The 13,640-nt window shown below is 36.1% G+C and overlaps 1 protein-coding gene across 6 annotated transcripts in view; it reads left to right on the top strand.

The window, feature by feature from the left end:
• The window catches only part of RGS12 (regulator of G protein signaling 12), an 86,639-nt gene that overhangs the window by 11,635 nt on the left and 61,364 nt on the right, over nt 1-13,640 (top strand). For 5 of the 6 annotated variants that reach the window (XM_039550546.1, XM_039550550.1, XM_039550548.1 and 2 more), the window contains exon 3: nt 10,008-10,127. In XM_039550546.1, coding sequence (XP_039406480.1) covers nt 10,008-10,127 — 120 coding nt within the window. Of the gene's footprint in view, nt 1-10,007; nt 10,128-10,919; nt 11,066-13,640 lie in introns of those variants that run through there. The other variant, XM_010401996.3, reaches the window with a different exon arrangement.

Raw genomic sequence — 13,640 nt, 5'->3', positions numbered from 1 at the left:
GATTTTTGGGTGACGCAAATGAAAAGCATCATAAGCAATATGAAAACATCAGGGGATGTTAGAATTGGCAAGGGACTTAAGAAATTGCTGAACAGGGAAGCATTCCTTTCCCTCTAGACTAAATTAATATAATACATTTGATTTTGTTCAACCCTCACTCTCTGTTTTCAGGCTAGTGCCTGGCCAAAAATATGTCTACCCATTACTGTTTTAAATTAAGTTTAACTGGGAAAATACTCATTTTTCCACTGGAAAGCTTCATAACAGCCATTTTAGTCTTTGAGGACTAAACTTGAGGACAGAATCCTAGGCATTGACCTCTCGCCATCTCTTCTGAAAAAAAGAAAGTCTGTTTTAATACTGTGGGAGTGAGTATAACACTGAAGATCAAAAGAAGTTTAACAACCTGAGCCTGATATAACTAGCATTTGGGCACTGGGTTTATTCCAAGAGAATATGACAAAGCTATTAAAATGTAATTAAAGAGCTTTTTAAAATTTTGGGTATTGACTTTTAGAAATCCTTTCCTGTTTCACACTTGTTACGCTTCTATCTTGATCACATTATTGTTTGTGCTGATGAAACGTGTGAATTTGTAGTTGGATCCTGTTTGTAGATCTTAGAGGAAAACAAAACAGAAAATCTTATTGTATAAGACTCACTGGACAATAGTATTGCAAATATGTATGCATTTTTTTAAACCATAAAATATATCAGCTGCTTGGTAACCTTCCTAATTTAAGCTCCTGAAAATATTGTAAAAATGTAGAAGAGAAGACAGGTAAGGAGTAAGTACTGTGGGGTTCATAGAAGAGAAGACAGATAAGGAGTAAGTACTGTGGGGTTCACTAAGGCATCTGTCCTTGCTAATCTATATCTTGGGTAACTATTATTGTTACTCTGTTTTGATCAGAGGTTTAACTGTAACTACTTCAGAGTTGTCTTTGTTTCCAAAGCAAGTATTACTGAAAAAGATATGCTGTTCAAGTTTAAAATGATGATTTTTTTTTTTTTTGTGGTGAAAATCTGTAATTTGCTTCAGATCCAAGTATTGCAGTTTTTTAATGTTGGTAACTGGATGGTGAACTAACTGCAAAGCAGAGATTTTAGATGCAGAGACAATGTTGGCAAAGCTTTGTGGTTCTCATATTTGTTTTTTTGTTGTATAATTACATGTTTTTTTCCCTTTCTTTTAGAATTCTGTTTGCTCACTAGCTTGAATTGTTCCACCACAGCTGTTTTTGAAGCGGAATTAATGGCATCTGGATTGCTATTCTTACACAGTACAATTTAATGTTAACTTTTGGAATTATAGACTTTGATCTGATTTGAGATCTACCTATATACCTTAAAGAGAACTCAAGAAAAATCCCAAACACCAGGCTAGGTCTGAGAATGTGCTAGTGCGAATTAATCTGCAAAGAGGCATTTAGAAGAAATAGGTCCTCTGATTTTTGCTTTGAGAAAATGAAAAGCAATTAAATATTTAGTAATTTCATGCAGCCTTTTCATATGAATTGTAATCTTCTAAAATTATTTTTTAAATGGTTCTAGGATCTTTAAAGCATATAAAAAGGCCAAATAACGCTGGCTGTGTTTCTCTGAAAAATAAATCAGATAAAATCTGAACGGTAAATGTCTGTAGAGCGATGTCAACTTTTGTGAAGTGTCCTCATTTCAAATTTGTGTACTAGAAAGAAAATGGCATGGAAAAAATAATTAGGATAGAATGAATTGAAATAATGAAAAATGGCTTAGTTTTTATGTTATAAACACAAAAGCTTTGAGGTGGGAGGTTATAAAGTTATTGCCTGTACAAAAAAAAAAGAAATCTGAATTTCTTGAAGTTGAGAAGACTTAGAGGAGAAAAGGAGTTGTAAAATACCAGTTCTTCACTGGAGAAGAAATAGATCCATATGGAATAAATATGGAATAAAGGTCTTTAATTAACAAAAAAATAAATATGGAATTGCTAAAACTTACCTGAACTTGTACTTTTGGCATTCCTGATGTCACTTGACTTATATATTCTGCAGTTTAATAGTGTGGAAAGAAAACACCACATAATTGTACTTTATCTGTAGTTTCATTTAATACCTGCTAATATTTGTCCTGAGAAATACTAACAGTTTTACTCTACTTTCTCTTACTGATGTTATTTTTGTTTTAAACCTCAACCACCAATCACTTACTTTTCAATCAGAAGTCAGCTTAGTCTTCTCCCATGCAAAAGTTCTTCCATAATTGTAATATAATTGGTTGCTGTAATACTATTTTTGAGATGGGTGGACCAGAGTTACAAGTAGTTTTAAAAATGTGTGGTCAGGCAATATATTCGTAAGACTTATTTCTTGATGTTTTTTTCTTTTCTGATGATTTTTGGTCATAGTTTTGATTGTTACTATTTATTGGACTATACTGAATTAATGTTCCCAGCTAATGCCTACCTAATGTTCAAGATGATTTGAAACCAATTGTTATGTCTGTATTTATATTTTTCTCCACATTTTCCCCTAGTGTAGTAAGTTCTTTCTGTTCCTCTGCAATTTCCAACTACCAGGCTTCCAACTTACATAAGGCACTTTTATCTAGTTATAAATATACTAGCTATATATATATATATATACTGGGAAAATGATCTTTTTAATCTGCATAAACAACATCAACATTTATTGGGGTTGTTTTGTTGTTTTGGTTTTTTTTTTTTTCCTTGTAAAGGGGTTAGGATAGTACTGAAGTGTTGACGGGTCAGTGTTTTATGCCTAATATCCTTAGTACAGGAGACTAGCATTAAATTTCATTTACTTGGATGTTCATGTCAGGACAGTCTCTTTTCTGTGTCTTCCCAAAGTCCATATGGATTTTATATGAAAGATCTTACATTGTTCATTGTATCATGGGCCAAACTGGTATTTAAGCCATTATAATGGTTAGGAAGGGAGTGAAATGTGTCATTATCATCTGATCAGTAAAGAAGTATTCTTAAAAGTCATCGAATCTGTTGATCAGGACTGGTGAATATAGCATTTGAATTCTTTGTCATCCTGGTGTAACCCAACCAAAAAAAAAATTACAGGAATTGAAGTGTAATTAAAGCCTGCAGAAAAGCTGACAATAAAGTTTGAATGAGGATAGACCTTTTCTAATTAACCCTCTGTCACCTAATCTGGTTTTGTGAGGTGCTGTCACTCCATGATGATGGCACCAGTGCAGGGCAGCCTGAAGGGTGTCATTCATTCTGGTTTTGTCCATAGCATCTGGAGCCCTCTCCAGCAGCACAGATACCTGTACCCCAGGACTTACTGCTTCCTGTTACGGGCCAGGGGACTGGACCACAGCCAGTTCTTTTCCCAGTTCCCCCCAGATTCCTTTATCTCTTTCAGAATATGAGAAGTCCTCACCTGGCATATCCCGTATGTTAATCCATCCTGTTCTCAGGCCGCACAGACCGTCATTTTACAAGAACTGCGAGTTTCACTGTCAGTTTTGGGTGGGGAACACGTGATGCTGGCAGGTGGGATGAGGGGCAAAGGGGGGTCAGGCCTGCTCTGCACTGTTCCAGGGGGGTGGTCAGTAGTCAGGAGAATAGATGCTTAGGGTGGGATGGACAAGAGAGGAAGATAAAACCCCATGGCCCAGGGGATTTGAGCAGGATTTGAGACTAATATTGATGGCAGTATAATATTTGCATCAGCTGCTTTTTTTCTGTGATCCTTTCATTATGTTTTGAGACTTTGTACGCTTTATTGGCATTACTGTGGCATCCTTGTTTCCCATCCCTTTTCAGAAAGGTCGAAATCAGCAACTTTCTGAAGTCTTAAACCTGCATTTTTTTAAAAGATGAACTGCCTGTTCAGAATGACCCTTCTGCTGAGGGGCTCAACAGCCAGGATTAAATTTGGCAAATTTTGAGTATCTACAGAAGTTTCAAGTTATATGGTCAGTGTATCTGGGTTCCAAACTGTTACGCACTTTACCATACAAAGCCATAGAATGAAGCCTAAAAACAGTTAAGAGTTTTTCAAAGCTTCAGTATCTGGAAATAGGACAAATTAAAATTTGGTGATTTTATAGTTAGTATGATTAAGTTCTGTGACACATAGAACATACCAAATTCTGTTGAGCTCCTTAATTAGCTGAGCTCCTTAAATTGAGGCAAGCAGTGTGACCGTTCTAGCATGTGCACGGTCCTTTTGTATTCTCTTAAGTGGCCAGGATGCAGGATGGTGTACTTGTTCCACCTGAACAGGAGGAAGAACATTTTCTCTAAAGATTAGTGCATACCAGTAATGATATTTTTGTCTTAGAGCTCCTAGAATTTTGTTCATGACATTTAATTACTTTCTTGCACTTTTTTTCATCAAACATTTAAACTTTTAAAACTATTTCATTCAAATCTTGTGAGATTAACTTTTGTTCTGAAACAGTTTTGAAAGCATAGTTCTATAAATGTAGATGATCTGGCTTGTCAGTGCTTTTTAAACTTTTTTGATTATCTTCCCTTATATTTTACCTTTCCTTCTTGCTGCTCTTCCACAGAGCAGGCAAAATCTCTGTCCCATCAGATTTAGTCCCTTTAGTTTCCTCTCAAGATCCCAAACTATAATGTGTTTTCCATGAAAAGAGTAAATTTGCTGGAAGTTGTAAAGCTGGCCTAAAGCCTCACAGCTTTTTTCTTTCTCCATTTCTCCCCTTTCTGGATTCCTGCTGCCAGCTCACTGTATTTTTTTGTTGTCAGGAATGCCTGAACTAACAAACATTTTCCCCTTCCTTAGTCTCTTATATTCCAATAGCTGCCTGTGTCCTTCCTTGCTACCCCCTTCCTTCACCTTCAGCTTTATAACGGGTACCAGAAGAGAGGAAATTTATTAGTAATATCCAGACAAAAACTGTAGAGAGGCACAAAGACTACTTAGCACAAAATGGAAATTTCACGTTGCTGCATATGATAATTTGTTACAAAATTATTATACTTAATAAGTGCATTTGCTGGAATATGAAGGAACATGGTACAGCTTGTGCTATAGATGGGAATTCCTTTAAGATAATTGAAGATGTTTTCTAAAGGTGTTATGTTTCTTTGTGTTCTGAATAATTGATAAGGTTTCATCGACTTTCTTCTGTGCTCTCAGGCTCCAGGTCACAGTCACATATTGGCTGTCAGTTTCGCAGTGCATTTGTTTGGTAGTTCCAGCTTAAAAGAGCTCCTGTTGTGCTCAGGCTGGAGTTGGCAGTGAAGATCATGATTTGTGCTGGCATGACTGTCTGTGGATCTGCCTTAGAAACAGGATTATTTCATTTTGTGAAGTCTAGTTTACTGTTAGTGGAGATGAGGGCACAGCCTGCTGCAATTTGTGAGCTTGCAGGAGTGGTCAGAGGTACATGCAAAGCCCTTAAGCTGCCACAGCTGCTGAAAATCTTATATGGAACTGCTGCCTAACTTGTTTATCAGTTAAAAATACTTTTAAGATCCCATCCTTTTCGTTCTGTTGTTAAATAATTATAGTTGTGGAAATCATCTTATATTGGATACTTTTTGTTCTTTCTGTCTGTCTGTGTGCAGTCTAACATGAGTCACGTCCTTCTTCACTCCCTCTGCCTTGCTAATACATGAAGTACAACATTTTCCACTTTCTCATTTGTACTTCTACACCTTTCTTGTTCTCAGACAGAAACTGTTGTCACTTGGACACATTCACAAAATGCTGCTCTATCAGTCCTCCCCTGGTGACCTGTTTTCAGTGCTCTCCTTGTGATATTTGCACTTGCCATTTCCATTTACCCTAAAAAAGGGGGTGATCTAGTAATTTATTTAAAAAAACAAAAGGACACAGACACATTAATTGTCCTTTTTCTCTTAGGACTGTACATTTACCTGGTATTTCAATCCATTCTAATTTTTACTTTTTTATAACAGTAGAAAAAGGAATGGATTTTTTAAGAGCATCAGTACTCTAATTCCTTTAATCCTTTGTTGTTTTTCCTCTCCATCTGCCAAATCATAACAAGATAAAGGCTTTTAGAGATATGCTCTTTTATACTGTCACCATGACAGATAGTAGTAGCAGGGTTGCAATTATCAGTATTGCAAATAGGAGAGGATATATTGCTGTAGCACATGCTTCTCACTGATCAACTTGTTTTCACAAATTCCTGTGCTTTTCCGCTGGGGCTTCTGGATTCCTAAAATTTCTAAAATGAAGGCACTTAGTGAAATGTCAGGTGGACTTTAGTTTCTAATTCTGTTCTCTGATAGAATTTCTTAGATTCTCTTGACTATTTAGATACTTTTGGAGTTTTCTTTTACGGGTTTAGCAACACTGCTTTTGGAAGAGAATCTTTAAGGTAGGATAATAAATTCTAGGGCTTATAGGCAATCTGTACTTAAAAAAAACCCGAACAACCCTCCAGCCTAATGTTCATGCAGCAAATTTCAGTGTTTTAGTTTGGCAGCTAACAGAGAATGAAACAGCATGTTTTTCATAGAGTGGCTTGGGTTGGAAGGGACCTTAAGATCATCTCGTTCCAAGCTCTCTGCCAAAGGCAGGGACACCTCCCACTGGACCAGGTTGCTCCAACCTGGCCATTTTGTTGGTCATACATGTCTTGTTCTGATATGTCTGTGGATAATTTAGTGGTTTTTAATATCTGTTTAATAGTCTAATAAAAGCTTTTAGAAGTATGATAATTTCTTTATGTCTAACGGACTGCAAAAATGACATTAATATCAGTCATTGCACTAACAATCTCTCTGTGCTCAAATACCATGTATTTCTTTAGCCGTGCTGATTAGTACATTCTAGTTTCAATGGCTGTTTTCTGTTCAAGTCATAGATGCTTTTATTTCCAGCTCTTCAGAGTCCCATGAAAAACATGTGCCAAAATGGTGCTATTTGCTTAAGATACGTGATTCTTTCCTTATTTGTGTGCATGTGTTTATGCACAGCAATTTTTTAAATTGATCTGGAGAAGGAGGTCTGCCTTCATAGTCTGAATGTCTGGAATAGAGTCAAGAAAAGATGAAATGGGAGACTTCCCAGGAAATTAAATACTTGTGAATTGCAGTCTTTTTGGTTTTTTTAGTAATGCCTTCGTTAATTTCCTAGATTATGAATTTGATTTTTCAGAGCAAGGAAGAGATTTTTGTCAGTTGAAAACATTTTCTTAATTGCAGTTGTTATCCAGATGGGTTGGGGAAATGGTTAGCTCAGTGCATTTTTATATTTTGTAATCATTGCTTAAGCGTTGTTTTATTCTCAGGGTCTCTTTTTTTTTTACCTGTTCTTATCTTTACTGTTCCACACAGGACTCAATAGTCAGTTTCGCATAAGAATGTCAAAAACCATAAATAAAAATCTTGATTGGATGCTAATTCACTTTCTCTTTTCTAATACCCCACAATTTACAAGTGGTTTTTGTCCACTCTCCCTCTTTCTCTTTGTTATTCTTCTGACCACAAATAGGTAAGCAGCGTTTACTTCCAAACTGGGGCATCTGGTGATAATTAATCTTATCTAGAATCTGCTTCTCAGTGGAATCTAATTAGATTTGTCTTTAGGCAGTTGGTTCCTCTTCCTTCAATTTGTAATGTTACTGTTTGAAAAATTTTTTGAGTGCATGTTCTCCAGGTGCTTGTTTTAACCTCGCAGAATCATATATGTCAGTCTCTACCATTTAAACAAATACTGGACAGTTCATATTCTTTTTTGGGATGAAATAGAAGGAAAAGTGAATTATATTCATTATTCTGAATAGATATGTCTGCTAGTTTTTTCATCTTTTTCCTTTCACCATTTTATTTTCAATGGAAGATGAAGTTCTCTGAGGGATGCATCTGCTTTTAAGAAGCATATCAAAGACCATTAAGCACCCGTACTGTGTAACTGTTTCAAAGTACCAGTTGTACTCACACTAATGATGCCATTAATTTGCTGAGTTGTTGTTAGTCTGAGAGTTTTATCACAAATTCTCAGATTAAAAATAAATTGCAGAACTAGTGTGTTTGTCCTTGAATAGTGGTGAAATCGAGTAGCTGTACACATATATTCATGTTTTAACAGGAACATATTCATACAGGAGGAACCTTTTTCATGTTTTGATCAGCTGTGCAGCAACAGTAATGGATATTGCTGAATTCAGTCAGGGGTTGAGGTGAAGTTCGCTGTGTGGCACAGGTTACTGCATCAGGTGTAAGCTTTTCATTCAGACAGGAAAGGCTGGTGTGGCTGTAAGGGATGAGGCAGGTGTGAACCACCTCAGCAGTATCTGCCTGGATGAACAGATGACTTTAAAAGTTGCTCAGAAAGACAGGAACTGTCCTCACTCTATTGGGTGTTCCTTGTCAACATTTACAGAGAGCAATTTTCCTCCCTTCACATTGATTTGATCATTTAGCAAAAGCCATCTTAGCTTGTTTATACTGTTCTTTTAAATGCTCTCTTAAAACCTTGGAAGCTAATCTTCGGTTACCAGATTTCCAGCTTTCTTTGGCAGAACCTGCCCAATTTAATTCTCAGCCAATAAAAAAACACCTTAGTAAATTGAAAATTGGGAGGGAAAGGGATTTGATGGAAAAATGGATCACTTTTATCACTGAATGAAGTTGGACTCTCAAGCCTGCTGAGGGGATGAACCCTGCTTCATACTTTGGATCCAGATTCCTGTTTTGTCTTGACAATTCTTTGAGCTTGTAAACAGAATCTGTTGATAACACTGGTGATGGCCAGAGCCCAGTTGCTATAGAACAGTGTTGTCTCCATGGGAATTAGCAAACAGGCAGACATCTCCGAGGCTGTATAATGCTCTGGCTGCTCTTCTCTGCTTTGTATGAGTGGTTGCTGGCATGAGGTTATGAGGATGTGAAATTTGTGGTTGTTCTTTTGATTAAAGTGACGCGTATAGACTTTCCAATGAGTGATCAAAGGGAGGGAGACCAAAATATTTCAGAACTCAGAGCACAGAAACTTGCCCAAAGGAAGAAATGAACACAAATAGAAAATTTAATAAATATTACAAATCTGCCAAATGAGCAATTATAAAAGTACTAATAAATATATTTTTAAGCTTACTATAATGAAGAAAGATGCTGACATGGAACAGAAGGGAATTTGCTCTGATTTAAAGTCTTTTATTTTCTAAAGCAAAAAGGATCAGTAGACAGGGAGGAATTTTCCTCACACTGAATGTTACAATGAAAGGAATCCAAAATTTCAGGCACATAATCACAAGTTTTTGTAATGTAGTGAGTTTATGTACATCTGCTTAGCACCAGTCACTGACTGTGTGCCTAATTTTAGGTTTAAGCTTACACTTTGCCATTTGGCATAAACTTGATATGTACATGCTGAGTAGCTTAACTGACATCTGGTGATTTTTTAAAGAGAAAGAGTATGATTATGGGTACAAGAGAAAACCATTAGATTTAATTACTGCAGCACCAATTCTAGTAATGGATCATCCAATTGAGATAGTTGCTTTCCTCCGAACAAAAGTTCCTGCAATTTTGTACTGTGTGATTTAAAAAGTTGGACTTCGCAGTACCAAGGCTTTAAAACAAGAGTAGTGAAAGTAAGATTTTTAAAAATGTGGAGAAACATTCCAACAGAAGCTGGGCGAGATGATTTCTAGGATGGTAATTTCCTATAGAAAACCCAAATATTTTGTAGTTAAATAGTTTCCAGTTAAGACAGTATAGAGCTAGGATCATCTTACTTTTATTAGGGACATATATCATGGGTACATTTTAGGAACCTAACTGATCACTCATGTTTATACAGTAACTTAATGATGAACGTTTAAGATATTTGACTTGAGACTGGAAAAGTCAACTTTACTGAATTTTAGTATGTGATTTTACAGGGGCATGGCAAATGACCAACTTGTTTTGAAACTTTGGTCCTGTTACAGGTTTGCAAATCCATTTCTTTAAAATTCAGATGTTGTCACTATGATCAGCAATGTACTAGAATTAAAGAAGTAAATTAATATGTATTTTCTGTTTTGTATAGGGTGCAAAATTTGGACGTTCAATGGGATTAAATCAGGCTCCGCCCCCACGTTCTTCTGCTCGAAGATCATTTGGAAGATCTAAGCGCTTTAGTATTACTCGCTCTCTGGATGACCTGGAGGTAATTAACTTTCACTTAAAATTTAGAAGTGAGTCTTAGAGAGCTTACACTAGATAAAGCTGATAATTGCTGGAAGAAAGTTAGTAATATATTAGTGTAATAAAGTTACTTACTATCATATGATATTTTTGTGAGGGGAGTACAGATTTGAGGTATCAACCTGTCTTTTTCAATATTTCTTTAATAGGTTACATTGGTGCCAGCAGTGTCCATTCTTTCTGTGCGGAATTCTGACTTTATTTTTCCTATCACACTTGGTCCTGTGTAAATACAAACAATACACTTTTGCTGATCAAAGTGTTCATAATGTCTTAGAAATGAATGTATCATGATACATAGAAAAATCAAATGTTCATCATATTCTGGTTTTGTTTGTTTGATGCTATTTTACATCTGGTGTAACATCAGCTGATGCCTGGCTCTGAGTGGCCAAACCATATTGGTTTTGGTGAAAACAAGGAATGAAAAGCCATCCTCCTGTTCTGCTGTAGGAACCACCTGTAGGCATATGGCTTCATTATATTTTCTCTCCTAGCGTGCCTCCTCAGGAAAACCTGACCCACAGTGATGTGAAGCTGAATGGACAAATTCTTCCCTAACCCCTTTACTGTGCTTATTTGGAGGAAGGCTGGTGACTGGGGAGAAACAAATTCTGTGCAGAGCTCTTGGCACAAGAGCCATGGAATACATATTATATACCACTCTTCAGCATGGGAGGGAATGTGGCACACTGAGCCCTCAAAATGGGAAGGAGGTGTTTAAAAAGCATTTGAGATGGGAGGAGGAAAGGAGGAGACACTCTGAGTTTTCTGCTGTGGGAAAATGTAGGAAGAATGGCATTTCAGTGACTCTGAACTAAAGGAGAAGGGAGCTCAGTGCAGTGGATTTTTGGGGAGCAGAATATATGGAGGAACTTCTGGCATGCTTAGGGAATGCAGGTAGGAACTGTAATTATTTATTTCTCAGATGTTTTTAGATTTTTCTGTTTTTCATAGTGGTCTATTTCTATGTTGTCTGAAGTTTTTAAGTGTCTTGCTTTTTTTTCTTGTCAGAGGAAATACTTTTGCATTTCTTTGCACTCATAACTTTAATACAGTAATAAGTAAGTGCATAAATTAAACACAGCAAGAACTTCCGGATAAAGGGGTTTGGGAACCATCCAACAACATCTTTCTTAATCAGAAAATGGTGATTTTTCTAAACTGAAAAAGCTTGTTGCTATATATTACCAGTTTTGACAGAATTTCTGGTTGCAGTAAGAGTGAATTCTCTCAGAATACCAAAGAGTCTAGTGCCAGTAATTCACATGCAGCAGGAAAAACATGGTTCATTCCACCGTCTTCTACATGGAAATTTCCTGCAGGTTTTTTGCACATCTTGTGTTTTGAGTGTTTTAAACATCAAGAATAAAATGTAATTTCTGTTGTTGGAGCTGTTTTACATTGCATAAATATTCATTAAAATTGGCACTTGGAACTTTCCATTAATTTTGGAAAGATACCATAGTTACTGGCCTAAAAAGCTCTTTTTTCTCTCATTATGTCCTAGTTGGTACTGGTTACTGTATGTAAACAGAGTAGCACCAACAGGAGGGATTAAGAGTCGATCTGTGTCCCAACATCCTCATTGTTACTGCAGTTACTTTGGAAGGGGAAACTTTCATTCTAGGTCACAATATGAATTGGACAAAGGAATGGTCTGTATTAAAATCTGTATCTGGATGAATGCCCTTACTACATGTAGCTATGTGGGTGTGGACTGTTCTCTGTACAACTGCTTCTTTTCACTTTGAAATCTTTTTTTCACTCTGCGTGCTGTAAGAGAATGAACTCCTAGATATCCCATCCACCAGGAGAAACAGCAATCCAGAGGAGAATTTCAAAAGCTTTGTATGTCAAAATAAAAATGGTGTTGGGGTATTTTAATTTTGGCTCAAACTTTAACACTGCTGCTTCAGCACTTGTCCCAAGTACTCTTACACTAAGTGTAGTAGAACACAATATTGTTAGTACATGTTTAGTTTATTTCAGGCCATCTATTTAGGGTTGCTGGAAGAGGAAATAACAATAGCAGGAAATTCTTAGAGACTCCACCTTTGGAATAATGACCATGAACATATTGTATAGGCTACTTGCTTGCTTTTGTGTTCTTTCCAGTTACCTTAGCAGAATGGATAAGGTAATAATCCAAACATGAAATTTGGAAGTTAATATGCTTCTCTGAGCTTGTGGGTTTGATTCCTGCTGGCATCCACAATCTTCTAAATTGAGCAGTGTAAGTAGGTTCCATGGAGTTTCTTTTATGGGCATTTGCTGAACAGTGTTCATTGCTTACATGTCTAAAAAGGCTGTATTTGGATTTTTTATTGAAGTACGAACAGTGTGTGAAGTACCAGCTGTCCGTGTTGCCGACTGCTGCCATAAGGTGGCGTGATTTCTTTGAAATTTGTTATTTATTTATTTTTAAAAAGATCTGTCCAAGAATACAGCATATTAATAGATACTTTAATAAATAAAAACATGATTTCACCAGAAAAATGTCATTTTTATTTTAAATTGTTAGATTGTGTCTGGCTATACATGCACAGACAGAATTCTTACAAGGTTAGAACTAATGATAGAGTTGCCTCTCCTTAAGCATTTTCTTCTTACCTGCAGAAGCTGTATTACACATAGAAAAAAACAGACAAGTTTTTAGGATTAATGTCTAGGTGCTGTTTTTAATAATAGAACTAGTATACAAGATTATTTTAAATATGCAGAGATCAAAATGGGGTGAGAGTGAAAAATTAATGGTGCAGTTATGCTGTAATTGTGGTAGGAAAAATGTCTCACAAAACAGAAAATGCACAATTTTATTTCTGAACTGTGGAAATTGTGCTTGTTCACAGCAGGGCTGATTGTGATTAATTATCCTGTAAATTGAATTCAGAAAATGAGCATGTCTAGTATGTGCCTCAGTCATGCTCTTTTCACACGAAAGATATTTAGAAATTTTTCTTTATTAAATTATAAGAAATCTGGTTTTGTTAAGAACAGATTTATCTTTTATGTAGTAATAAATTTTCCTATGTGAATAATTTGTTGTTATGAAATAGTGTCCACTAACAACCATGTTAACATTCTGTGATTTGCACCACAGTTTTACTTTTTAGCATATTTACTGGTTCATATTTTCAAGGTGTAACTTAAGCTACAAGGACCTTATGATTATTTAATATTTGGCTGAATGAGAGGGCATGATCCTATTCTTCTTCCCACTTTTCTTCCCTGTAGGTGAATGCCACTACTCTCATTCTCTTGCACAATTCAGTTCTGGAAAAGATGTTTATAAATTTATAAACACATTAAAGGTGTCTCTGTGAGACCGCAGACAGTAGAACACTGCCTATGTAAAAATTTACCTTAGCCACAATAATTGGAATTCTTTTACTCATCAACAGTTTTGGAAACAGATTCCATAACACTTTCAACTGTAGCCCATTCCACTTACCTTTTAATTTTTCTTGAAGTC

The sequence above is a fragment of the Corvus cornix genome, chromosome 4, assembly GCF_000738735.6.
Source record: "Corvus cornix cornix isolate S_Up_H32 chromosome 4, ASM73873v5, whole genome shotgun sequence".
Lineage (NCBI taxonomy): Eukaryota > Metazoa > Chordata > Aves > Passeriformes > Corvidae > Corvus > Corvus cornix.
The sequence above is the reverse complement of the archived record's forward strand: the minus strand, read 5'-3'. Positions and strand labels throughout refer to the sequence as shown.